At 50.9% G+C, this 27665-nt stretch overlaps 1 protein-coding gene across 2 annotated transcripts; it reads right to left on the reverse strand.

The window, feature by feature from the left end:
* Positions 1 to 568: 568 nt before the first annotated feature.
* On the reverse strand, positions 569 to 20972 carry SLC41A1 (solute carrier family 41 member 1). 2 transcript variants are annotated; one of them, XM_059940400.1, is made up of 11 exons: positions 20774 to 20972; positions 17218 to 18240; positions 9727 to 9834; positions 8529 to 8600; positions 7740 to 7884; positions 7455 to 7601; positions 6693 to 6840; positions 5767 to 5846; positions 5118 to 5252; positions 4661 to 4809; positions 569 to 1381 (listed from the first exon to the last, which is right to left on the reverse strand). In XM_059940400.1, exons 2-11 carry the CDS (start codon positions 17590 to 17592, stop codon positions 1196 to 1198), a joined length of 1545 nt encoding a protein of 514 aa, XP_059796383.1. In that variant the 5' UTR covers positions 17593 to 18240; positions 20774 to 20972; the 3' UTR covers positions 569 to 1195. The 2 variants fall into 2 exon arrangements, with proteins under 2 accessions (XP_059796383.1, XP_059796373.1); XM_059940390.1 differs by lacking the exon at positions 20774 to 20972 and adding an exon at positions 19928 to 20335.
* Between the last annotated feature and the right edge of the window lie 6693 nt (positions 20973 to 27665).

Genomic DNA, 27665 nt, shown 5'->3' on the forward strand with positions numbered 1-27665 from the left:
GAACTGTGTTTCCCTTACCGCTGGCTAGTCAGTGCCTGTGCAAACAGGACCTAACACATAGTAGGCACTCAATAAATAGCGCTCAACAAATGTTTCAGACCGTGCCTGCAGATGAGCTCCTCTTGGGGAGGCTGTGTATTTGCTGAATAAATGAATGAATGAATGAATGAGTGAATGAAAGATGAATGTGGGCAGAAGCCAAGAGAGAGGAAAACTGACCTCCATGGCATGAAAGAATGAGTGATTTCAGGAAGCGACAGGGTCTAAGGTGACCACGTGATTATGTCTTCAGGAGAGACAGCAGCAGTGAAACACCCCTGGTTGCCCTCAACCTCCCAACCATTTTCCACATACCCATTCTCTGTCCCTAATCTTGGAACCCAACCCGGCAAGCTCTGGGAAAGGTCGTGCTTGGAAACAATTAGAGATAAAGGTTGAACAGAGATAATCAGTTCTCTGGGCCCAGGGAGGATGTAGATCTTGGCAAACTATGGGTAGACATGGGTCAACAGGGAGACCAGGCCACTGCTCATTTCTTCCTGGATGAGACAATCAATTGGAAAAAAGATCAACGGGAGGGGTTGGTGGTATTTATCAGGCAATCGGGTAAGGAGCACGTACACAATTTAAGGAGTTCACCTCATTCTTTTTGAGAGCAGGGTAGAGAATAGGGCTAGGATTATTTGGGGCCAGAGCAGCTGTCTCCTGCTTAGTGCTTTGAAGTTGGTCCATTTCTAGAAAAAGTATGTGTGTGTGGGAGGGGAAGGGAGAGTGACATTTATCCCTCTGTTCAACCGAAAAGAAAAAAAGAAAACAAAGACAAACCCCCAAAACCAGAGCCCACTCACAGAGGCTGAGTTTGCTAAAGCTAAACCAAACGTCCCCAGATCCCAGATGGAAACCCCTGCCCCAATCCACTTCACCTGGAGGCACCCACCATGAAATTGCACTTGGTGATTGTCTCAAAAATCTACTTGTACTATTCATCTCAGTCCATCTGTCCTGCCTGAATTCTTGCTCTACAAACTTGGCTCAATGTATAAAAATTCCCATTGAAAATAATGAGAATTCGGTATCAAAGTGAAGTCCTAGAAAGAGGTGGGAGTGTCGAGTGGGGTGGGGTGGGGGAAGAGAAACCAAAAAAAATTTCACACAGAAAGTGCAGAGAGGTGGAGAGAAGGCTGAGTGACCAGGCTTAGTCCCCGACATCCGTGTCTCGGTCCCCAATGAGCCAGAGGACATGGAAGCTGAGTGCTAGGAGCCCAGTGCCGAGCAGGTCCCCCAGGGCTGTCAAGTACGGGATGGAGAAGTTGTCCGGGTCCAGGCCCCGGCCCCACATCCAGTGCACCATCCAGTCTGCGATGTACAGGAGAATCAGCACCTGGAGAAACAGAAGGGCCCAGCCTGCAGCCATCCCCTCTCTCCAGGGGGAGACAGAAGCCACGCGATCAACCCATTCATTGCATCACAAGGCTTGGCTATCCACAGTCCTTAAGCTGGGACAGCTCATCTCTCCGCCCCAGCAACCCCTCTATGTTCCTTCCCTCCACAGTGACCACCTTGAACAGATGACAGGAGTAATTCGAGTTCTTTGGGAAGGAAGATGCCCCTACTCCCTGGAGTCTCCCACATCAGCATTACATTCTGCTCCTAAATTTACCAAACAAGAGGCTTCCTAATCGACATCCTACTGCTTGCAGGAATTCAGCCCTCTTGCCTCTAATTCTGGGTCATCCTATCCTCAGGTCACTCCAGTTCTTGCCATGTTGGCCTCTTTGGGAGCCAGGCAGGGGGCTGGGGGTTGGAGTTTGATTTTCATACAGGGATTTGTCTTCAGAGCAGAGTGGAATAAGGACAGCGTTTGAGGCTGCTGCCGGCACAGCTGTCTGAGTAACAGTTGATTATCCCAAGCTGCCTTCCTCCTGACCCTTCCCATTCTGCTGTTGTGGGCTCAGAGAATGCAAGTTTATTTTAACATTAGTCCTAGCAAAACAGAATTAAGAATAAGTCGGCTAAATACAAAGCAGACAGTGCATACCAATTCAAAAGACGTTTTGGATTATCTGCTGCTTTGATTTATCTGTGCCCTTGCTTTTCTTCCATTACTACAGAAAATTAAGAATGATCTAGATTAGAATCTTGCTAGTGGGCCCAGGACCAGTAGCATCAACAACAGCTGGGAGCTTCTGAAAAATGCAGAATCTCAGGCCTCACGCTGGATCTCCTAAATCGGAATCTGCATTTTAACAAGATTCACACGCACTTTTAAGTTGGTGATGAACTCGGTCTAAAATATTCTGGTGGAGTGGGCTGGCCTGCATCTTTTATATAGTCTGCATGATTCCTGACATTTGGGGATCCCCAAATGACTGCATCTGTGTGAGAATGAAACGGTTTCTAATGGTAAAGCTCCAACACAGTCATTTGGGAGGTTTTACTCCTGACTGTACTTTGTAAATACTGTGGTATGCAAATTCTTCCCTGAGGGGCTCAGATGCTGGAACCAGGGCCACTGGGGGATCCAGAAGCCAGAAGTGATGCCTATTTTTAGGCAAACTTGGTTGCTCTCCTGTCTTCTCTCCAAGGAAGCCAGAGGTTACAGTTCCAGCACCTTCACGTTCCACCTTGCCCCACACACAGCTGCTTTGGACTCCTATGGCCCTGGCCCCAGCCCTGGGTGAGGGCCAGCCCCCCATAACTTCACACCCTTGCCAGCAGCTGCAGAAGCATCCCAAATAAAGAGCGTGGCCAGAAGGACTTCAGGACGTGTCCCACGAAGGGAATGGCAGCAGCTGTCCCCATATTCCAGCCTCCCGAGCAGGCCCTGGGACATATGGCTGGGAGGGGGCGGCGAGGGGATCAGGAAGAACCTTTAGAGGGGATCAAGTGCCATGCTCCCGCCCTGCACAGGCTAGAGAAGACAGCAGAGGTGAGAGTGTCCCCTAGCGTGTTCACAATGGGGAATGAAGCCGGGCTCATCCTTCCCGACGTGGCCAAGGGCTACCCTCCAGCCACAGACCCTCGGCACATACACCTTCCCTTTTCCCACCGAGTGTGCTTCACCCCAACTCACAATGGAACGTGGCAAGTTGGGTAACTGCTGCGGGGAAACTGCATGTGGCCCAGCCCTTGCTAAGATGTCCTAACACACAACATTTCTAAAGTTGGGGATGAGGGGTTGGAGTTATGGATAAGGGCTTACCAATAGGGGACCGGTTAAATGAAACTATGGCACGTCTATACAACAGAAGAGAATGCAGCCATAAAAATCAGGGTGTTCTGCTCTTCACATATGGGTGTGGAATGATCTCTAAGATAAATTGTTAAGTGAAAAAAGCAGGGTGTGGACAGCATGTATAGTGTGCTACATGTGTGTTAAAAAAAAAAGGAGGGAAATAAGAAAAATATGTATGTTTGCTTGCATAAATATAGAATAAACTTGAAGGATACATAAGAAACAGATATAGATAAACAACAAGGTCCTACTGTATAGCATAGGGAACTATATTCAATATCTTGTAATAAACCATAATGGAAAAGAATATATATATATATATATATATTCTTATATATATATATATATATATATATATATGTAAAACTGAGTCACTTTGCTGTACATCAGAAACTAACACAACACTGTAAATCAACTATACTTCAAAAAAAAAAAAAAGAAACAGATAACACCAATGGCCTGTGAGGAACAGAACTGGATGGCTGGAAAAAGGGGAGAAAAGACTTTTCACTGAGGTTTCACTATGAACCTTACACATTTTTTGAACTATGTGACTGTTATTACCTATTCGAAAAGCAAATCTGTAGAAATTGAAAATGTGATACTAAGGGTGAGTTTGGCTATAAAGGGGTTGCATGAGGGAGGCTTGTGGTGATGGAACTGTTCTGTATCTCGACTGTGGTGGTGGTTACATGAATGCACATGGGATAGAATTGCATAGAACCACACACACACACACACACACATACGAGTGCATGTAAAACTGGTGCAATCTGAATAGCTTTGTGCATTGTACCAACACTGATTTCCTGGTTTTGATGTTGTGCTATAATTATGCAAGATGTTACCACTGCAGGGAACTGGGTAGATCGGTACATGGGATCTCTCTACATTTCGGGGGGCAACTTCTTGAGAATATATAATTATTTCAAAACAAAAAGTTGAAAAAAAGGTAATACAAAGCCAGGGAGAAAGCATCCTAGTATTACAGAATGGCAAGGCTGGATGGGATCCAACAGATTATCTAGTGCAGTGGTTTTGACACGTTTTCAAGCTGTGAAACCCTTTATTCAAATGAAATCTCCCAAGGAACCCCAGCATGTGAACAGAGCCACATGGAGCTGTGTGGCCAGGCTAGTGGGGGTGGCACCTGCCTGAAGTCCACCACCTCCGGTCCACTCCTCTCAATTTACAAATGTATCATTGAGGCTCAGAGAAGTAAAACAACTGAGCAAAAGTCACACAGCATGGTAGTGACTTTGCTGGAACTACAGCCTGTTCTCCTGAGCCCCTGTCCAGTGTTTACTGGCCACACAGTCACAGACAAAGAGTTGGAAGACTCTTTCTGGGCCAAGCCTGGACCTCCCTTCCCATCCCTGCAGGGCAGCCCTGGCCCCCCGCCCCTGTGCCCCTGCCAGTCCGTACCTGGAGCAGTGCAGCTGTCATGTAGAAGATGATGAAGATGAGTGTGAGAGTGGTGTGCCCACCCTGCATACAGCTGATGGTGTAGAGGAACACCAGGTGTCCTGGGACCACGAGGAGAAAGAGGACCCGGGCCGAGCGAGAATTCACATCTGGGACCAGGGGAGAGATGGTGTGAGGAGGAGGAGGGGAGGAGGAGAACTGGCTCCAAGGGACCTTTCAAAGTCAGGAGGTGCCACACTACACTCCAGAGCAGCAGACAGCTGACTATCTCTCTGTCTCCATCCCATGGTCCCCATCCCTCAGGGTGTCCCAGGACAGGAGAGCCTTCCTGCCTGGGCTCTGCCCTCCAGAACAGCTGGTACATACAGCCCAACAGTGAAGGAGAACCTACATATGCAGGCCCCAGCTGTTTCTGAAGTGATGGAGTGAACCTAGGAGGTGGGGACTCTGGCATTACCGGGACTGAAGAAGGTGGTACAAGGGCTGGGGCAGCGGCGAGGGGCTTGCCCAGAGTTCTCGCCTGGCATCCCGTTCATGTGGAGGAAGGTGGAGATGCGGCTGGCCTGCACAGCCACCAGATTGCCCCCAACACCTGCGGAGACACATAAGACCTGAGACGTGGGGGTGGGGAGTGGGGAGGGCATGACCCATTCACCAGACCCCAGGAAAAGAGTGAGACGCTGAGAAGGAAGACAAAGACACCCTTCCTTCCAGGGAGTCTTCCAGGCTCCTCCCACCCTCCGTGCTATGGAGATGTGGCGGTCCCCCACACTCCTAACACGGCTGAGAGTGCAGGGGGGGACACAGGTGGATGTGCAGACTCAGGGAGCCTGCCTTCTCCATCAATGCAGAGTGTACACCTGCGGTCAGACATAGCCGAGGGGACAAGGCCCTGCCTGGCTCAGCCCCTCTCCAAAGCTCTGCGTGGTCCCAGGCATCCAATGCTCATGCGCTGGTTCCAGTAACCAGTTTCAAGTAGCAGTTCAAGTCGTGAACTATCCGAGCTGGACTCTCTTGCCTGCTAGAACCCTGACTGATACAAAGCCCCCCAAATCCTCTGATCCCGCCCTCTTCTTTCCCCTAGGCAGCTAATGCCGAGACCTCACCATTAATCACAGGTGTGAAGACAGCCATCCCTGCAAAGTTGGGGTCTGAGACAGTCTTGTCCAAGATGAGGCCTCCCACACTACACAGACACAAAGACAAGACACAAAGACCAGTGAAGGCTTCTGTTCCGGTCCCCGGGATGAGAGGTACAGGTCCATCTGGACGTGGGCAGCAAGGTGGCTCCCAGGAGCCCCTTGTCCTTCCAGTCCTCGCCTCCCCTTGCCAGACCAGCTGATGCTCCTGACATACACGCTGGCGCAGCACCCCGAGCAAGCTGGGGCAGGCAGCTGTCTCCTTTACCCACCTCCCAAGTTGGCTAGAGGAGCCGCCTGCTGTTCTGCCTGCTCAGTGTGATTTCCCCTCCTGGTAACAGTGCTGGGCTTTTCCTCAGGGAACCACCTCTCTCAAACTCAGTCACTGTGGTTCGAGTGACACTGCTCCAATGATGGCGAGGCCCCAGGCCCATCCAATCAGAGCAGCACATCCCTAAGGCCACAGTGACTGGTTCAGGGATAGCCACATGACTGGCTGACAGCCAATGACATTCTATAATGGGACTCTGCAGAATTGTTGACAGAAAGAATCCCTGCTGGAATTAGTAAGCGTAAGGAAGTGCAAACCTGAAGCTGCAGGCCAACACAGAGAAAAGCAGAGCTGAGACATGGAGAATACTGGGGCCCTAATGATATCATTTATGTCCCTGAATCCAGCTGTGCCTCTTTAGTTCTCTAAGCCAATGTGTTCTGCTTTCTAATGAAACCCAGTTCAGATGGCTTCTGTCACTTGCTACGGAAGGACATGTAACTGATCCACTGTTGAAGGCATTTCTAGGGTCTGTGCCACACTTCCTCTTTCCGGGGCTTAAAATCGAGTCTGTGGAAGGGAGGGGGGAGGGGGAGAGTGGGCATCAAGGGCCTGAGCCTACCTGCTGATGGCCATGGCAATGATGACAGGCTCCCAGCCTGAGTACAACACCTCCCTTGTGGCTGGGCTCCGTCGAGCCAGCACCACCCAGACAGGCAGCAGGGCCATGAAGAAGGCACACACCAGGGGGTAGATATATTGCCAGACATCTGAGAGAGGCAGAGATGGGAGGGAGGTGAGCAATGTAGCTCCCTGCTCCCAGCCTCCCCTTAGCTCAGCCTGCAAATGCCCCAACAGATCAACAGTAACACCACACTAAATGCCAGTAAATATATTACCTCATCTGATGCTCACTGTAAACCCGGGAGGGAGATGGGGCCAGCCTTTTCCATTTGTAGATAAGGAAACCAAGGTGAAACCTCCTCAGACATTGAACTTATTAGGGGCACAGACCAGATCTTAGGTTTCTTGCTTTGATTCCCCAGAAATCCCTATCTCCCCTCCTCTTCTTCATTTTGCAAGCAGATTCCAGCCTTCAGTTCCTTTCCTTTGCCCTTGCCCCCTTACCCCTCCAAGATAAGTAAGAATATACAGCACCAAGCATATTTCTCAAATACTTTCACCCCTGCTCCTGCTGCCTGCATGAATCTGAGATAAGTACTTAGCCTCATCTCTCTAAGGCAGGGAGTTATTACAAACTGTGCTCCAACCAAATAGTTAAGAACAAAGAAGAAATCCTTACACATGTGCAAACCCACTACCATCTCTCCCAATCCCACCCAGGAGTCCACCCTGGTCACACCCTTGATTGCCTCAGCCTCACCCTGCTCCAGGTAGAGTCCCCAGCTGATGCCTGAGAGCAGTGCCAAGGTGATGAGGTCTCCCAGGCTGGCAGCAATGGGCGTGGCCACATTGTCTGGGTTGATTCCAATCTTGCGAGAGCCAATGATGACTCCAATCATGATCATGCCTGGGGAGGAAGGAGAGGGGCCAGGCAGGGTAAGAAGAGATAATGGGGTATCAACCAACAAAAAGAGAGATTGAAGGTTTAGTTGACACCTCTGGGGCAGCCCTTCCTACTCCCCTGCCCCTCCCTTCCCTTCCTTACCCAGTACCAGGGAGGCAATGAAGGCCGTGGCCACGCTGCTGGCACAGAGCAGGAAGGCATGTGGGATACTGAAGTGGCCGTCAGGGATCCAGCCAAAGACGACGGCTGCGATGGACGCCAGGAAGCCCACCACCGTGGCCTGCACCTGAGGAGGGGAGTGGTAACTCGGAGAGCAGAGCGCGTCTTAGCTGAGGTCACTCAGCACTTAGCCAGACCTCTTCCTGCCCTCAGCAGCCCCAGGAGGCAGGCGGGGCTGGCCTGTCCAGTCCTCCCAGGCTGGAATGATGTCTTTGTTTATTTAGTTTCACACCAGACACCAGTACTGGGTAGTGCACCCTGCAGGAACCCAGGACATGTTACTGGCTGAATGAGTGTTCCTCTGGGGATTGGGGGAGGGTCAGTAGAGCCTGAGACTTCAGTCCAGACACAAGGCCTGGGACTCAATGGGGAAGACTCCCAGTTCGGAACCTGTGTGGCCTCATGGGGGGATGGGACAACAGCAGTCAAGGACCTTCAGCACTCCTGAGTCTCCTCCTGAGTCTGATCTGTGGGGACACAAGCCCTCTGCACCACTGGAAGCCAAGAACTGACACTGGAGATACTGGGGTTCCCCCCATTTTGGCTGTTTTCCTGGGAAACCTGGTTACCTCCTGGAGTCCCTTTGGGAGAAGCCAGCTCAGCAGGATGCTGGAGCTTTACTCAGGAGCCGGCAGGGGCTGACTTAAGCCTTTCAAATTCCTGACCAGGGAGGAAGCTTAGCCCCACCATCTCTGGTCCCTGCTCTCTTACCTGGATGAGGGCCATATTCCCAGTGATCATCCGCCAGAGCTCCTTGGGTGTGTCCATGTGCCCGATGTTGGCCTGGGAGAGGGAGGACAAGGGTCTGGAGCTCCAGGCTGGAAAAGGCCTGCAGCTCCATCCATTAGGACCTTGCCTGGATCAGCAGGCAGTGCATGTGACCTAAGACTCTGGGACCAGGACATGACCCCCAGGGAAAGTGAAGCAGGGTCGAGGGGCTGGGGTGAGAGGGAAGGAGCAGAAGAGCCTTGAGCTCCTGCCTCTGGCTGGGGATGGGAAGGGGGCTCCCAAGGCAGCCTCCTCTTCTCCCCTCCTCTCAGGACAGCCACTGAGCAGAGGCCGATTCCATGCTCTGCCCTGCTCACCTGGGCAGCTCATTCCCACATGGGTTAGAATGACCTGATCCTTCCCTGGCTCTGAAGCCAGCTTGCCATCTTAGGGAAGAAAGGTCAGCTGCTGGTGCAGGACGGAGGCCACGAGAGTGTCTGGGAAGGAGTGAGGTGGCATGGGAATAGGCCAGGAGGGCAAGTTGGGGAGGGCTAGGCTGGCTGCCACTTCTCTCTGCTGCCTTCTCCAGGCTCATGGCCATGCAGGGACACCGCTGCCACTTGGCTCCCCTGGCCTCCTGAGTTTTACTGCTTCCTGCCTCCCACCCCATGGGGCCTGTATCTGGTTCAGTCTCCGAACCATGACGGCCGATCTAAGAGTTTGGGGAGGTGGAAGTGATGAGCAGCCCCTCTTCATCTCTTCCCTTACAGAAGAGCAGCCTGCCATGGGGGAAGGGGAATGGGATGGGAGGGGGGCTGGGAAGGCCTGGCTCTGCTCCTGCCCAGCTGCAGAGTAGGGCTGGAGATCAGAGGAGGCCCCCATCTGTGCAGGTGGAGGGACCAGCATGATGCTCGCCTGTCAAAGCTGCACAAACAGTCACGAGGCGGGTTGCGAAGCAGGGGGTGGGGCAAGAGTCCAAGGATGGCTGGGACATCCAGAAACCGAGCCTGGGAACCACTCTGGGCAGGGAGCTCCTGCCCAGGAGCAGGACAACCAGCCTGGGGTCTCCCTACTCCTTTCCACCCCAGACCCACACTGCAGACCTGGGCAGTTAAGAAAGGCCTGTGGTGATCTCCTAGTCAGGCTCTGTGCTGCCCCAGACTCCTCTGTGTGCCCCATTCCTCCCAGCCAGGACACTCACTGCGGTGGAAAGCCTTGATGCCAGGGTCATTTCCAGGTTCCCCTTAAGCCCCAGCAGTGCAGGCACCAGGATGAAGACCTCTGTCACTTTCTGGAAGACTTCCCAGTGCTGCAAGGTGAAAACAGAACCCAGGCATTTCAGGGCCCCAAAGGGCTGGCTTCGAGGTTGAACGTGAAACTGAGTCCCCCTAAAAGCGAGTTCCTGTTCCAAGGTTATGATTAATGTCTTTATCCAAAACTTTAATCCCTTTCTTGTCCCTTCTGACCTCAATCCTGTGCTAAATGAACACCAATTAGCCAGAGTCAGATGACTAAGATTGCTGAGGTCAATCATAACGTAGTTAACGTACAGACTCAGGCTGTTTCTCTAGGTCAAAATGAGCCAACAGACCCTGGGTCATGGACCACCAGACCATAGACTCTTAAACAGTAGGCATCTTGAGTCCCAAAAGTACAGTTAAGAAATGTCACAAGATGATGATTAACCCCAGCTTCTTTGTTCTTCCCCTTTAAATCCCCCTCACTCAGAGACCAAGTGGGAGTGGATCTGAGGCTTTTCTCCCACTCCCTTGCTTGGTGCCCTGCAGTAAGCCTTTACTTTGCTGCAAACCTGCTGTCAGAGTTTGGCTTTTTGTGCCGTGGGCACACGAGCCCTTGTTCGGTTACAACTGGATAGTCTGGGAGCAGGGGCTTGAGGAGGAAATGGAATCAGCAGGGAGTGAGCACGTCAGACGCCTTTCCTCCAGGAACCCTGGAAGCAAACCAAGTCCATGGTACTCCAAACAACAAAGCCCCCGCTCCTGCCACCCAGAACAGGGGAGACGTAGAGGGTCCCTTCCAGTCAGGAGGCCCTAGCCCGTCTCTGCTTCTTCTGCCTGCTTTGTGGAGCTGGGGGAGAAGACGGCAGGGACCCACACAGCTGAGTCACCCTGGGGCTGGCTTACACCCCAGAACTCCTTTGCGATCTCCCTTCAAGTTGCCTTCAGTCTGGTTTCTCTGTGGCCTCAGCCTTGAGTGGTGTTGTCTCAGCTGTTGAGCACCGGGCTCCAGGGGGCTGGGGTTGAGGAGATTAGAGAGTTTGTTTGGTTTCTATCTATCTCCAAGGGCTCTGGGCCTCAGCCACAGCAGCTCTCCTTTAGAACAGGCTCTGAATTAAGACCGTGGCCCCCAAACCTCAGAGTGCTGGTCTGCAAGAGGTTTTTCATTCCTCCTCTGCATTCTCTCACCCTACAGACCTGCCCCAATCTCTCAGTTAGGAAAGGGAAGTGTACCCCTGCAAGGAAGAGCACTGGACTGGGAGGCAGGAGACACGGATTCCAGCCCTGAGACCATCAGGCCTGGCTCTCCTACCTATTTCTTCAGCTAACATCTTTTAAGTCTGCGCCATGTGCCAGGCTAAGGCTCTATGTGCATTTTCTCATTATATCCTATCAACAACCCAGTGAGGTAGGAGCTATTTTTATCCCACTTTGTAAATGAGGAAACTGAGGTTCAGAGAGCACTGCACTCCTTAGTGCTAAGAAGGAAAAATGTAGGAGCCAGGATTGGTTATTTGAAAGCTACTTTAGTTGCAGTTGAAAATGAGGCAAAGTGCTCTAATGAGCAAAGGCAGTGGACTGAGAGTCTTGGGTCTCCCACAAGAGACCACAAGGATGGGCCTCATGCTCTGTCCCCAGCATCCTCCCACAGAGACCAGCAGGGGGTACCTTAGACAAGTTATAAGGGCCTTGAGCTCTTGACTATAAAAGGTACACTTCAGGGACCAGATCAGATGGTCCCTAAAGGCAATTCCAGCACTGACAACTCTATAGTTAATGATGAGCAAGGCTGCAAATCAAACCCACAATAAGATATCACCTCATACTCATTAGGATGGCAGCTATTAAAAAACAAAACAAAATAGAAAATAACAAGTGTTGGTGAGGATGTGGAGAAACTGGAACACTTGTGCACTGTTGATGGAATGTAAAATCGTACAACCACTATGGAAAACAATATGGCAGTTCCTTAAAAAATTAAGAAGAGAACTACTATATGATCCAGCAATCTCACGTCTGGTATATACCCAAAATAACTTAAAGCAGGGTCTCAAAGAGATATCTGCACATCCATGTTCATAGCAACATTATTCACAATAGCCAAGAGGTAGAAGCAACCCAAGTGTCCACTGACAGATGAATGAATAAACAAAACATGGTCTATAACAAGGGAATATTATTCAGCCCTAAAAGGAAGGAAATCCTGTTACATGCAACAACATGGATGAACCTTAAGAACATTATATTAAGTGAAATAAGCCAGTCACAAAAAGACAAATATTATATGATTCCACTTATATGAGGTATCTAAAGTATTCAAATTCCTAGAAATAGAAGTAGCATGGTGGTTACCAGGGGCTAGGAGGAGGGGGAAAAGGGAAGTTAATGTTTAATGGGTGTAGAGTTTCAGTTTTGCAAGATAAAAAAGTTCTGGAGATCTGTTTTACAACAATGTGAACATACTTCACAGCATTGAACTGTACATTAAAAATGGTTAAGATGATACATTTTATGTGTTTGTTACCACAGTTAAAAAAAAAAAAAAAAAAAGAGGAGCATGGAAATCAGAGGGGGCTAAGGCCAGGATTAGAATCCAGGGGAGGCTGGACACTGGGGAGTCCTATAAAGGCAAGGACCTCTCTACTCTTGTCAGAGTTCTTTTTGTGGGTGTGTGTGGGGTGCTGATGGCAGGGGGAGTCCCTACCAGGACCCAGGGGAAGGGCTCATCTCACTAGGGCTGGAGCGTATCTGTACCTGAGCTCCTGGCCTAGCTCCTCACTGGTGGAAGGCGCAGGACTTTTTTAGGGAAGGCTCTTTCTGAAAACTAAGGATGGGAAAGAAACCCCCTGTCCCCCAGCCATAGTTGCTGAGCTTTCAGGCACCCACAGAAAGAGCCAGGAGGGATGCAAATCCCTTTTCATCCCTGGGCCCCCAAAGAGAAGGCAGCCCCAGTGAGCCCCGTCTACGCTGGAGGAACTCGGGGACTGTTGCTCTTGGACAAGGCCAGCACATAGCTCTGGGGCGCCAGCTCCCAGCAGGCAAGGCCTTGCTCAGCTCTGCCTCCTCCTCCCTCACCTCAACTGGACACGCAGCTCCAGAGACGAAGAATTCTCTCTGCTCCCTTCCCCGCCCCTCATAAGGGTGGCTGACCCATAAGGGTGGTTTGGAAGCTCCGCTCAGAGCCCAGCCTCCGTATCCCCTCCTCACTGCATAACACCTGCCCCTCCCAGCTTCCAAGCCGCAGGCTCTGTGAAAAGCTTCGATCTCCAGGTAGGCATATGTAAAATATGTGTACTTATTGGCAGAGTGAAGGAGCCCGGAAAGAAATACTCCAAGAGTATGCCAGCAATATTTTCTTAATTGTTTGTAAGGTATATTGTTTGTCTTTACGATTAAGAAAAAAAATGTATGAAGCTCAGCTAAGCCCCTCCAGCTGCCACTATAAATACTCCCAAATCCCTGCGTCTCCCAGCTCACACGCACCCTCTCCTTCAACTATACAAGGACCTAGAAGGGATAGGGTTTTAGCAGCGATGAGATTCGGGACAGACAGGCAAGAAGAGCCAGTGGCTGCAATGACAGCCCTATGCAGAGGTCTTCCCGGCTGGCCAGGATACAGCCTGGAACCTCACACCCCCTGCGCCCCTACCCAGCAATGCCCTGAGCTGGCACTCGGGTCAGGGTAGCCAATGTCTACACACATACTTTCTTCACCCACAAAAGCCTCTCAAAGACGCAGCTCAGGCAGGGGAGCCTCTGACATGTATGTACACACACACACACACACACACACACACACACACACACACACACACGGCTCTGGGAGAGGCCGGGAAGCAGGCTGCCCTGAGGTGAGGAGTGGGTAGAATGGGCAGGGGCCGACAGTGTCTCTCCTTCCTCCTTTGGCCTAATTCAGGCCCATCCTGTTCATCCTGGCTGGAAGTGCCTGCCCCCGAGGTCAGACCAGTCAGCCAAGCCTTCACCCACACCTTCCTGCTCTGCTGGGGGTGGAAAAGGGCACGTTCCAGGAAGCACTTGGCGGGAAGTGGGGACAGAACACATCGACACTGCTTCTCAGAAATGCAGCTCCTTTTCCCTTTCCTTCTCTGTCCGTGGATACAGGGGAGTGAGGGCTCACTGGTCCCTGATATTTTGGAGGTCAGGGATGAGACAGTTCCCTTCACACTTAAAAATAATTCCAATTCAGAGCAATCACCCTAAGTCTCGCACCTCAGTGGCCCTGCTGCTACTTCATCCTGATACTTCCATCTTGCCTCTTCTATCCCTCACCGCTTCTGGCCTCAAAGACAGACCCCTGCCTGCCTTTGAGTGTTCTGCCCTGAGCCTTCTTCCCCTCCAGGGAGACAGCAGCAGGGAAGAAAGTCACAGCCTGGAAAAGCTGGAGTCAAGGACATGAAGAAGACTAAGATCCTTAGCAGCTCTGAGAACCAGGCTGTGGGAGAACCTGGGAAGTTGGGCTGGAGTTTACCTTTCAGGGTGAGGACTGAGTCAGCTTAGATTAGAGTAAACCCAACCTTCACCTGAGGCTTTCCCCCACCACCTGCAGACATCCTCTAGGTGTCCAAGGAGGAGGGCCTCAGGGCAGCACCTGGGTACAGAGGGCTGTACAAAGTGTGATAAAAGGGGTGGACATGAGGAACCTGAGTGTCCCACCCAGGAATGCCAGCAGCCACGGGGGCAGGCCAGCCATGAGAGGAACGCCTCTTTCCCACTCCACTTCTCTAAGCCCATGCTTGCCATCCACTTTCATCTTTGTAGACTCTTCTGTATACGCAGCAGGAAAGAAAAGCCAGAGGAGGAGGTATTTCGGGGAGGGGGTGTCTCCTTTCCTTGGGATCCTCAGCAAGTGAGTAGTGAGTCAGGATAAGGAGCTGGGAGTCTCACCTGTTTTAACACAGCTGGGGATTCCAGTGAAGGCTGGCACACCACCTCCTGCCACCCCCATCCCTCAAAAGGCTGACAGAAGAGGGGAGTGAGATGCTCTGCAGCCGCCTAGGACCAAACCAGGAGGTGGGGCAGGGCATCTGCAGCATGGAGGCTCCCAGATCCCAACCCCCTTCAATTCCACCACTGGGCCCAGTCCTGCTTTCCTTCCCAAATGCTATGGGAACGTTCAGCCACGGTGGGGAAGTCGCAGCAGACTGCAGTCCACTTAAACTTTTCCTACTTTTGGCCAGTACGCCAGCCCCTTATCTCACTGCAGAGGCTGGTTCTACAGGCTGAGTGGAGAGGAGGGCAGATAAGAGGAGAGAGAAATGGGCCTGGGGAAGAGACTGGGGCTTCTGCAGCAGTGGAGAAAAAAGGGGGGGCCCTGGACCAAGGAGACATCTGCACCAACACGGCCTTCTGCTCAGCTGCTCTGGGACACTGGGGACACTCTACAGACAGCTCCTCCTGATGGCCCCAGCCTCTTAGGGCCCCAGATTCTGTCCCACTGAAGGTCATCTTAGCTTGTGAAGGGGGAATGCGGTGTGAATCCTTAGAAATTGTCCTGCTTTTCCTGAATCCGAGATTGTCAGACACCCCTTTCGCCCCCTTAGATATGGAATAAGAATCTCCCTGTGGTCCCTGACCTTTCTGCTCCCACCCCTGCCATGATATCACTGCAGCCATCTGCAGGGCCTGCTACAGACCAGCTGTGGCAGGAGGCTGGGGGAGGGGGACAAGGACAAACCAGCCATTGTCATCCATACCAACTGGACCTTAGCTTTGGGGTGAGCCTAGGTGCCACACTGAGGGCAAATGTTGGCCCTCTGTGGGCACATTGGTCAGGCTCCAAAGATTCCCTACCTGGGTTTCTCAATGTCTCAGGACCATGGGTGAGGGGTGGAGGCGGGCAAGATGTCAGAAGTCTTTTCCATCTCTAGAACTCTCTTCAGTGTGTGAGATGGGGGGAGGGAGGGGCCCTCTAAGAACTTTTGTTCTTGCTCATTTTAGAATGTAACTCCAGCTGTTCCAGACTCCAGTCTACCCTGTTCTTCGGGGAAAGACAAAGAGAGCAGACCCCTCCCAGAGTCTTTAACCAGTTGGCGAACCACGGCCACGGTGAAGGCCATAGAGGTTAATGGCATAAGTTCTGAGTCAGATGACCAGGGACAAGTTCCCTAATCCCTCTGAGCCACAGGTTCCCTATCTACACAATGGAGATGGTTATGGTTCCTACCTCATGGGCCCACAGAATAGTCCAACAGATGCTCCCCACTACCGTTCTTACTATCCAGAAAATAAAACCACCCCTTTCCAGGTCACCACCAGATCCTGGTTCTATACCCTTTGGAGGCACCAAACCAGAACAGGAAAACTCTTAAAATGAAAACCAAGGCCACAGGAAAGGGATGGAAGAGGTGGAGAACTGCTACCCTGGTCTCATTTCTCCTCCTCCCATTACCTCCACTCACTGCCCTAGGAGAAGGAGCAGCTACCAGGGGGAGGAATCCAAAGCCCGCCTTCCTAGCTCCTGACATGAGGAACAATCCCCAAGATAACAAGTTAGGGGAGAGAGCAGGAATGACATAAACACCATCCTCATTAGCAACCAAAGGTGCAGTGTTCTCCTAAGGACTCAAGTCAAAGTGGTCCAGGTAGACACCATTGAAAGAACCACCTAGAACCAACCACCCTGTTTCCTGGGACAAGGGCATGGTGAGACTTGCCAGCAGGACTCTCTGTATTACCACATGCATCGTTGGTAGGGTTGGATGGGAAAAGGGGAGGGGATGCTGAACTCCATGTCCTCCTGAGAGATTCCATGAGAGATTATATTTTGTCCCCATATATGTCACATATTTAGCACTTCTATGTCTCACCACACCAACACTGACCCCCCCCCCCCGAATCATGTATCAGACAGCATGTGCCCACCCCCATTCCCCAGCAAGATCCTGCCAAGGTTACAGGCAGGTTACAGGCAGACAAGCAACACAAAATGCCTTTAAGAACCTTCCCACTTAATTTGAGACCCTCTTGGCAGCTGGACAAATTCCTGCCCAGCAGGGGGATGAAGGGGAGACTTGAAACTGAGTTTTCTCCTATGGGCATCCTTGAAACCCCAAAGTAAAGGGAAAAGAAAGTACAAAGAGGAGACCTATCTAAATGTCTCCTACTGAGCTGGGCTCAGCAGAAATGCCCAGGAGGGATGGCAGGCAACAAACCTATTCTATCTCTCCTCTTCCAAGCCTGAGCTCTGGAACCAATTCTGCTTCTGTTAAGCAATACTGCCCTGACCACCTCCCTGGGACTACTGAGCTTCCTCAAGGCTTCTGTAGAAAGTAACTAGACGAAGAAGCCAAGGACGCGATCCAAAGGGAAAAGTACTCCAGGAAGCAGCAGCTGCTTCTGACAGGGAGGTGGAAGAAAAGCTCCAAGAGACAGTTTCCCAGGAGGAAAAGGTGGCTCCGGGCTCAGGGTCAAGAGCTGCCCTCCCCAGGTCCTACCTGTACGATGTCCAGCACCATGCCGGCAGCCACAGTCCCAAAGCCTGCCAGGAGGAAGGGAAACAGCACTTGCAGCCCGATGGAAAAGGAGGTCTCCTTGAGCGGGGAGGGTGGTGCGGGGCCACGGTCTGTGCTGACGTCATCACTTTCATTGCTCTGGCTCCCGTTCTCCAGCAGGGCATCCTCCTCCCGAACCCCCTTGGCATTGGCCCGAGACTCAATCACCACCACCTCTACCCCAGTCCCATCAGGCCCCAGGAACTCTGAGGTCCCGGCCAAGGGCTCTCGCCCGGGGCCATCTGAAGGGCAGGGTGAGGCAGTAGGGCCAGTCCCGTTCAGCTGGTGGACGTCCTTCGGCTCCGCCTTAGAGGACATGACGGGAAGGGAGGAGGAGAAGGGGGAACTCTTCTCTCTTTTTTTGCTTTCTCTCCCTTTCTAACTCGGGAAAGAACTTAGTCTTGGGGCGAACCCAGGCTTGGTCGCCGCGGGACCTCTTCCCACGGCTCTCCGCTCCTATCAGGCGCTGCAAAAACTGATCCACCAACAGGCAGCCCCATCAAGCACTGAAGCCACGAGCTGGAGGGGAGCAAGAAACTCCTCACCAGACTCTGCAGCTGGCCACTCGGGGTGCAGATGCCTGACCCAGCTGGCCAGCACTGTGCTTGGGGGAAGCTTCTCTGGCCTCTTAACTTCTTTGGTTCTCAGTGCAGGCTTCTCAGAGCAAGGGGCATCCAGAGTAGAAGAGCCCAGCTAAGTCTGGGGTGCCCTCTGAGGTGGCCCTTCTTTCATTAAAGTAGCTTGAGTTCAGATCTTTCAGAAGGCAGCCTCGGCCTGGGGCTGTGGCTCCTTCCCCCGCCTCTGGTTGGGCTCCTTCAGCTTCCCACAGCTCCTCGGGCTCTGCTGGTCCCAGGGCACTGTCTGCTGTCTCTCTCCTTTTTTCCAGAGATGCCCTTCCTTCCTGGAAAGACCTTGCACCTTCCCAAATCCCTGGTCCTGAAAGTCACAAGAATCTGTATGGAACACCTTATGTAGGAAGAAAGAAGACAAGAAAAAGAGAATGTTACGATACAGCAAAGGACAGCTCCTACTGGGAGAAGCCTCCCACAAGGCAGGCATAAAGAGTTTGCTATTTGCCTTCCTTTTTTCATTAAATCACCCATTCCTGCCCTGTGACATCTGGATGCCCAGAGGGCACTATCCCTGCCATGCTCCCAACAGGCAACCCACTGCCTCACAGGGGCCACCACTTTGGTCAACAGCAATGAGATGTGGCCAGCCTGGGATTAGAAAGGTGCTGTGCAGGAGACCCTGGCATTGCCTTCTCAGCGACCGGGGATGGGAAGGGATGTCCTGGGGGAGATTCCTTCTTGAATGCCCATTAAGAACCCAAGATTATTAAGGTGTGGTCTCCCAGTGGGGTCAGTTACAAATTCAGTCACAAGCTCCCTGTAGCCACCCTGCTGTAGAAAGTGATTGTTTACAGTCACACAGGGCAAATAAGCAGGGAGAATTTGATCACTGAGTGAAGGTCCCCAGACCCCTAAAAGCCCCAGCCCCTGAGGAAAAAAAAAAACAACAACTGGGAGGACTTCCTGGGCAATGGGGCAAGGCTGCCAGACCAAGGCCAAGAGCCAGAGGCCTACCCATTCCTGCCCTTGAGAGTCAACAGTGTTACAGAAAGCTCAGACACTGACTTGGATCCAGGCCTCTGTTCCTACTTCTCTCCCCCTGCTCTTGGCCTTGTGAGCTTGTCAGATAGGACAAGGGTGTTATCTCAGTTTGAAGGGAAAGACGGTAAAACTATTGGTTATTATGCACACATTTCAGTTCTCTAGGTTCACCCTGTTCCCCAGGGTTACTGAGAGTTGGATATAATGGAATTCTTAAAAAACAAAAACAAAAAACAAAAGCACCATCCAAATAAATAAGTAAATAAAACAAAGCAAAATAAAAAGCAAAGCAGCATAAGCCAAAATGCACTTGCTCCCAAATGCATGTCTCTTTAGCTGTAATGGCCCCACTTTTCTTGCCTAAAGCAATCCCCAGGCCTTGATCCCGCCCTATCCCAGCTCACCAGAATAGCTCTCACAAGTAAAAAATAAATTTAAAGAGAATTTCCCTAGGAAAGATGAATAGGTCCTTAAGTATTCCAAACACACACAATTAGTCAACTCCTGTTTGGGAAAGGGTGGATCAAACTCCAGTAACTGGCCCACGGGAACTGTTTTCTTTCTAGTCACTCACGTCACCAGGACTCCCTTTTCCAGTCTCCTGAAACACTGTCCTGTGGTCCTTTCAAAAACCCTCACTAGAGATCCAGGAGGAAACCTCTGAGCAAGAGAGAGTCCACTGTCCCTTGCCAGAAAAGTTTCTGAGTCTGCTAAAACTTGACCCTCCCTCCTCCTCCCGTCTTCCTGGCAGGTCACCTAACCTGAAAGGGGGGCTCGAAGGAAGAGAAGCCAGTCCCTCACCCCACTCCTTCCAGTAACGGAGACTTCAGATGGGCCTAAGGCCATGGGATGAAAGAAGCAAAAGTGACCCAGGATGCCCTGAGGAGGGGACAAAAAAGACCGTCTTAGTATCCCCAAACCCCGGGAGGGAGAGGTATCTGGGTGGCCCTACCGCCTCTCCCCGATTCAGACTCAGCAAATGCGCTGCGCTCCAGGTCTCCCGCCCTCGCCACCCACCCCCTAGACCCAACAGGACTGACCTGCCCCTCGCTGGGGAGGAAGGGGGGCGCCTGGCGTGTGGCAGCAGGGACCCGTGGTCTTGGGGGGTGCAGGTATCCCCCTCTTCTCATCACTCCTCCTCGGCAGTCCTCCTCGGCCTCCGGCGTGCCCCCTACACCCCCAGCCAAGGCGAGCGTCCAGCCGCGACACCCGGCTCGCTACATTTCGCCTCTGCGTTACTGCGAGGCCGCCGCTCCGCTTCCACGAAGGGGAGGTGGTCAGGGAGGGCAGGATATACCGCCTCGCTCCCGAGCGGGGGCTGGGGGACCCGGACGGGGGACCGTGGGGCCGAGCTCACTCGCCCCCAATCGCTTCTTGCCCGGGCACTTGGGCCCGACTGGTTGGCTGCTAGGGGCAAACGTGATCTGGGGCAGACTGGGTGGCACCCCTCCCATCAAAAATAGATTCTGGATGGACAACTGCAGCAGCCAATCGGGGGCGGGGGAGGGGGCGGGCTCAGACTCGGCCTGGCCCCTTTCCTTCGCTTCGAGCCCCGGAGGCGGGGCGCCAGCAAAACGCAGTGCGAGGAGTGACGGGAGCCCGAGGCTGCCTCGCGGGTCCCAGCGCCCATCCGCCGGCTGCCCGAGGTTCCCGCTCCAGGCGCCTTGCCACCTCCGTCGGGCCCGCCCCGCCGCGCTGGGACCTTCCCTCGCCCTTTAAAGCCGTGTGCGCCTGTGCACGTCTATCCCTGCATCTTGAATGTTTCTTTGAGCCGGGGAGACTGGGAAACCTCCCCGTGGAGCCAGCCAGCTCTGACCTCCGGGCCTCAAGCAGCCATCCTCGTGCTCTTAACCCCGCGCTTGGTTCTCGGAGAGAACCGTCCCTACCTTGTTCTTGGACACAGCTCCTCTCCTGCTGGCTAGTCTCCTCGCGCTTCCGCCAGATTCCGCATTCCTCCAAGCGCGTGGCTCAGCCTGATGGAACCGGCCTTAATAAAGTCCCAGCCTTGAAAGGGGCGGGAAGAGAGGTCAGACTCACCGCTGTGGTCCCACACGCAGCACCTGAGGTAGGGGCGGAGGGGAGCCTGGCTTCCTCTGACCCACTGATCCTGGTGGCAGCATGGGAAGAGATGTCTCCGTCCCGGCCTAAACGAAGTCCAACTTTCCCTGACGCACCTTATGGGATCAAAGAGGGGTGTTCCCATTTCGCCGTTTGCCACTTCCTCCCTGGGGTATCTCCACCTCTCTAACGCAAACTCAGTACAGGTTCTTTTGGGGATGTTTTTGTGCAGGGGGTGTGACCTCCCCCATAAAGGAACCGCCTCCCCCATAAAGGAACCGCCACCCCCAGGTTTTCCCCTCTTGTCAGTGGAACCTGTGACCAGTGGTTCCTTCCTGTCATTTTCCTCCCGGAAAGTGGCTAAGGGGTGCATTCGAGCATGACTCTAGACCCCTGGATGGGTTTTGGAGTAGAGGTGTGCCTGGGGAGAGAACACAGTGCTGGGTATGAAGCTTTTGGCTGCGCCTTCCTCTTTCCGAAGTACACACACACCCCAGCACACAACAGGAGCAGGTAGTTCCCTTGGGCAAGGATGGCAAACGTGTATAACCTAGCTCCTCACCTCCCACTCTGGTACTCAGGATTATTCCAGTTTAGCTGCTGGGACATTTGCATCAAGGCCCTGAAGTCTCACAGCACCTAGTAGAGGAAATGTCAGTGTCAAAATTGGGGTTCTAATTTTGGCTACAAACACTGAGTCTCTCCGCCTGGAGACAGAAGTAACTGCTAGACTAGGAAACACTGGGTTTCTTCCAAAAGGATCCGTTTTTCAATAGGTGGTGTAGGGATGGGTGGGGAATTAAGGTTGATGTATCTGGAGACTTTTCAATCAGGGGCTGGAAACAATTCCTGCTCCATTCAACAGTCTTCCCTGCTCCCTTTTCATCTTGCCGCAGCTAAGCCACCTGTATGTAAAATCTTGATCTGCCTTCTGTTCCCTTCCCACCTTCTTTTTTTTATCCCCCTGAAACAGTTTCCCCTTTCCTGTGAGTTTTTTTTAAATTGAAATATACCAGACCTATGGGAAAGTGCACAAATCCTAAGTGTGCAGATCAACAAATTACGACACAGTGAACATACCTGTATAATGGCCACCCAGATCAGGAATTCGACCATTACTGGTACCCCCAAAGCCCTCCTCATGTCTCCTCCCAGTCACCATGCCACCTTCCTTGTCAAATTAACCTCTATCTAATCCCATATGTTAGTTTTATCTGCTTTTGAACTTTATGTAAATGAAACCATTCAGTTGGTACTATTTTTTAAATTAATTAATTAATTAATTTTTGGCTGCGTTGGGTCTTCGTTGCTGCACACGGGCTTTCTCTAGTTGCGGTGAGCGGGGGCTGCTCTTCGTTGCGGTGCACGGACTTCTCATTGCGGTGGCTTCTCCTGTTGCGGAGCACGGGCTCTAGGTGCACAGGCTTCAGTAGTTGTGGCATGCGGGCTCAGTAGTTGTGGCACACGGGCTTGGTTGCTCCGCGGCATGTGGGATCTTCCCGGACCAGGGCTCGAACCCGTGTCTCCTGCATTGGCAGGCAGATTCTTAACCACTGCGCCACCAGGGAAGTCCCTCAGTTGGTACTATTTTGTGTCTGGCTTCTCTCACTCAGTATGATGTTTGTGAAATTCATGCATATTGTTGTGGTAGCAGTAGCTTATTTATTTTCATTGCTGCATGGTATGCCATTGCAGATGTTGATGAAAAAATTAATCAATAGTCAATCTAAGAAAGAAATAGAAAATTTTATTCAAGACAATCTGAGGATTATAACTCAGGAGACAGTTTTTCAGAAACCTCTGAGGACTGTTCTGCCCATTAAAGATCAAAGCACAGTTATATACATTTTTGAGACAAAGGTTTATACACCAAATGACATATTGACAGTTTACGCAATCCAGATCTGCAGTATAAAGTAAGTAGTGGGTCATCATGACCCCTTACAAGATTGAGAAGGAATGTTATCTCCTAAGGAGGTCTGGTTAATACAGATGCACAATACACACTAAAGGGGAAGGAGGAGGCCCAAGTGGGAGAGAAAATTTTTTTGTTTAAATTTTTCCTGTCTTGTAATAAAATATGAATTTTATTTCATCACCATTAAATGCATATACCACAATTTATTTTTCTATTATTCTGGTGGACATTTGGGTTGTTCTCAGTTTGGGATTGTTATCAATAATGCTGCTATAACAGTTTTGTTTCTGTCCTTTGGTACACTTGTGTTTCTATTTCTGTTGGATGTATACCTAGGAACAGACTTACTGGGTCATAGGATACGTTTATATGTTTAGTGTTAATAAATGCTACTAAATAATTTTCCAAAGTGCTCATGTTAGTTTACACTCCTGCTGGCAGTGTCTTAGAACTCCAGTTGCTCCACATCATGAACAACACTTTGTACTGTCAATCTACAAAGATTTTAAAATGTTAGCCATTCTGGTGGGTGTACAATGGTATCTCATTGTGGTTCAGATTTGCATTTCCTTGGTAACCAGTGAGATTAAGCACCTTTTCATATATTTATTTACTATTTGGATATCTGTTCAAGTACTTTGTCCATTTCTTTGTCCATTTTCTATTAGGCTTTCTGTCTTATTGCTTTATAGGATTTTTTTTAAAAAATTTATTTATTTATTTTTGGCTGTGTTGGGTCTTTGTTGCTGTGCGCAGGCTTTCTCTAGTTGCGGTGAGTGGGGGCTACTCTTCATTGCGGTGCGCGGGCTTCTCATTGCGGTGGCTTCTCTTGTTGTGGAGCATGGGCTCTAGGTGCATGGGCTTCAGTAGTTGTGGCTCAGGGGCTCTAGAGCACAGGCTCAGTAGCTGTGGCACATGGGCTTCGTTGCCCCGCGGCATGTGGGATCTTCTCGGACCAGGGCTCGAACCCATGTCCCCTGCATTGGCAGGCGGATTCTTAACCACTGTGCCACCAGGGAAGCCCTATAGGATTTCTTTATACATTTCAGATATGAGCTCTTTGTTGGTTACGGGTACTGCAAATATTTCTATGAGTATATAAATACAGAAGGCCCCAGTTTTGGGGTCTTCCGAAGCCTTAGGGCCACTGGGACAAGACTATGTATATTTTGATCACTAGTGTACTCCCAGCTCCTAGCACTTACTAGGTGCTAAATAAATATGTGGAATGAATGATGGATGAGATGGATGAGACTCATTCAGGTAGTCTGCCCTGTGTTGCGCTGATTCCTAGGGCCAAACACTGAAAGGGGATGGAGGGAGCAGATTTCCTTCCAGCACAGCCAGCTGTGACCTTGAGAAGGGGAAGACACCCAGCCCTTCCCTACTGAAAAAAGCAGAAATAGCTACAGTCTGTGAAGAGAGAAGCAGGTATGTAGGGAGCAGAGGTCACAGTTGAAAAGATAGGAACTACAAGCAGGTAGCAAGCCAGCCAGATACTTCAGAAGGAGAAACTCAGAGGTGGAGGGGGCGGTGGTGTCAAGGAGACAGTAAGGGTCTCTGAGCATCACAGTGGACCTTTGTATGACAAGAGCCTCCAAGGTCATGCAGGCACTACTCCTGCTTACTCTTTTTTTTCTTTTGGCCGAGCTGCTCGGCATGCGGGATCTTAGTTCCCCCACCAGGGATTGAACTGGGGCCCCCGGCAGTGAAAGCACTGAATCCTAACTACTGGACTGCCAGGGAATTCCCTCCTGCTTACTCTTTTTTTAAAATATCTTTATTGGGGTATAATTGCTTTCCTCCTTCTTACTCTTAAAGCTTGTTAGTTGAGAGAGCTCTTCTACACTTTTCCTTTCCAAAGGAGATGCCTTGAGACTGGTTGTGGGGTCTCATTCCTACCTCCCCAATAAGGAACTTTCTTCTTCAGATCTGGCTTTAACTTCGTTATGGCCTGTAATATCCATCGTGAAGATGAAAGACCACTGAGTCACTGCCAGCCCCTTCATCTCCAGGAAATCTTTCCCCAGGCCTGTTGTGTTCTCTCGCAGTGTTCTGTCACTGTCTTTCTCTCCACTGTCCTCTCCTTCTCCTCCTTCAGCTATAGCTGATACCAGGTCAGGTCAGAAGTCTGACCAACTCCCATTACTAAAGAAGAGAAATTGCCCCCTTGCAACACTGCAAAAAACTCACAGCATCCCCTCCCTCCAGAAGACAATGAGGCTAGAAGCTGCTCCAGAATTTTCTATATAGGATAAGCTTGGGGGCTTAGCAGTTTAGTCGGAGAGGGGTTGATGAAGTGTCATGAAATGGCACTTGTATAGCAGGCACAGAGTTTCACTTAGAATATGAGATTGTTGGCGGGGGTGGAGGATTCGGGGGAAGGAGGAGGTGTTGATCACTGGCCAGGGGCCAGTGGAGGAGCCTGTGAGGGAAGTACCTCCGTGGGCGGCCCTCTTCAGTCTTGCTTGGCACTTTCCTAATATATGGTTCATTTAGCTTCTATCCTGAGGTGAGGTCCCTTGGCCTTCTTTCAGGAACAGCTGCTATCTACCAACGGCTTCTCCGTGAACTACCTGGATGCTCATCCTGAAACATCATAAAGTTCCAGAGCCCTGTAAATCCTGGATCCCCTAACTAGCATGGTATAGTCACAAGACTAGCCTGACATGGCTGGAAAGTTTTCTGTCTTTTGTTTCTGCTGGGGAAGGGATGCCCCCTCCCATTTTTCCTTTTGCTATATCCCCTCCCCAGCTATCTCCCTCCCAGAGGTCAACTTCTTTCCTGCTGCCCTGAGCTAAGGTGATATCCCCTTCCGGCTTTATTCAGTTCTAGGAGGATGTAGTGATGGGGGTGGATGGGGAAGTGTGGCCATCTGTGCTCAAAGCTAGTTGCTCTCACCATCCCCTTTTCTTCTCTCTAACTGAGCTCTCCTTTCCCAAAGCCCCCTGGGTACTCTCCCTGGATTCCTTTAGGCTGGATGGTTCCAGGTATTTTGGAACTGCAGTTCTGAAATTACTGGGTGTAACTGGGAAGACTTAGCAGCAAGCAAGATAGTCTGGTGAGCTATAACTGGGGAGATGAAGTAATCTGTGAGAGAGGCAGAGTTGCAGAGTGGAATGTGCCACAGCTTTGCAATCACATGGGTTTGAATCCATGCTCAGTCACATATTAGGTATGTGACCTTGAGCAAACTCCTTTATGTCTCTGAGCCATTATCTAAAAAATGGAGACACTACTCTCTTTCTTAGAGATGCTGTGAAGATTAGTGATACCATAGCATTTGGAACATTTCCCACACACGGTAGGACTACTATGATTTCAACAAAGAGGAAGAGCCACAAACAAGAATTAGGCATCTGGAAGGGGCAGCTCAGGCTCTCTCTGGAACTCACACTGAGGTCTAGACTTCACAGAGTGTGAGGGCACTCCTAACTGCAAAGTGTTAAAGGTGGACCATCTCTGTCACATGGACGTGGGTGGGGAGATAGTCTGGGGGGCAGCGCCCCTGCAGTAACTTATCGGCCAAAGATGAGTCAGCTTGATCTTTCCAGAGACAGGATGCAAGAAGATCATATTTTGCAAACCAGATTATCTAGTTTCAAAATGCCCTCTGTGTTTACTGCCCTTTGATTGTCCGCTAGCCCAGGGTTTCCTAAACAGGCTTGGCCATAGGAATCTCCTGTGGGCACTTCTTTTAAAATATAGATTTCCAGGCTTCTCTCCTGGAAATTCTGTTTCCAAAGATCTGGTGCCAGGCCAGGAAATCCACCCTTTTAATTAGTGCACGAGATGACTCCCATGATCTGACCAGTTTGGGGAACAGTGCCCCAACCCTGTGGTTCTCAGTCAAGGCTACATATTAGAACAATATGCCTTTGTCATAGGAGGAAACACTGAACACTTGGAAGGCTCTGGAAGTCTTCAGAGACATGGAGATGCTTCAGTTGAATCTTCCTGTGGGGATTTACATATTGACTCATTTACTCCTAATAATTACTCTATGAAGTAGGCTGTTGTAGCATAACAGCTCAAAACCAACTCAGTGGATTGGAGAAAAGTAGGTGTATTCAAGAGTTAGAGTCTGTCATACAGAGTGAAGTAAGCCAGAAAGAGAAAAACAAATACAGTATGCTAACACATATATATGGAATCTAAGGAAAAAAAAAAAAAAGGTCATGAAGAACCTAGTGGCAAGACGGGAATAAAGACGCAGACCTACTAGAGAATGGACTTGAGGATATGGGGAGGGGGAGGGGTAAGATGTGACAGGGTGAGAGAGTGGCATGGACATATATACACTACCAAATGTAAAATAGATAGCTAGTGGGAAGCAGCCACATAGCACAGGGAGATCAGCTCGGTGCTTTGTGACCACCTAGAGGGGTGGGATAGGGAGGGTGGGAGGGAGGGAGACGCAAGAGGGAAGAGGTATGGGAACATATGTATATGTATAACTGATTCACTTTGTTATAAAGCAGAAACTAACACACCATTGTAAAGCAATTATACTCCAATAAAGATGTTAAAAAAAAAAGTTATTTAGGTTAGTGGGTTAGTGATTAGGGAAACGCAAATCAAAACCACAAGGGAGGGCTTCCCTGGTTGCGCAGTGGTTAAGAATCCACCTGCCATTGCAGGGGACATGGGTTCGAGCCCTGGGCTGGGAAGATCCCGCATGCCGCAGAGCAGCTAAGCCCGTGCGCCACAACTACTGAGCCTGCGTGCCTAGAGCCGGTGCTCTGCAACAAGAGACGCCACCGCAATGAGAAGCCCACGCACCGCAACAAAGAGTAGCCCTC

This window comes from Balaenoptera ricei, chromosome 1 (genome assembly GCF_028023285.1).
Source record: "Balaenoptera ricei isolate mBalRic1 chromosome 1, mBalRic1.hap2, whole genome shotgun sequence".
NCBI lineage: Eukaryota > Metazoa > Chordata > Mammalia > Artiodactyla > Balaenopteridae > Balaenoptera > Balaenoptera ricei.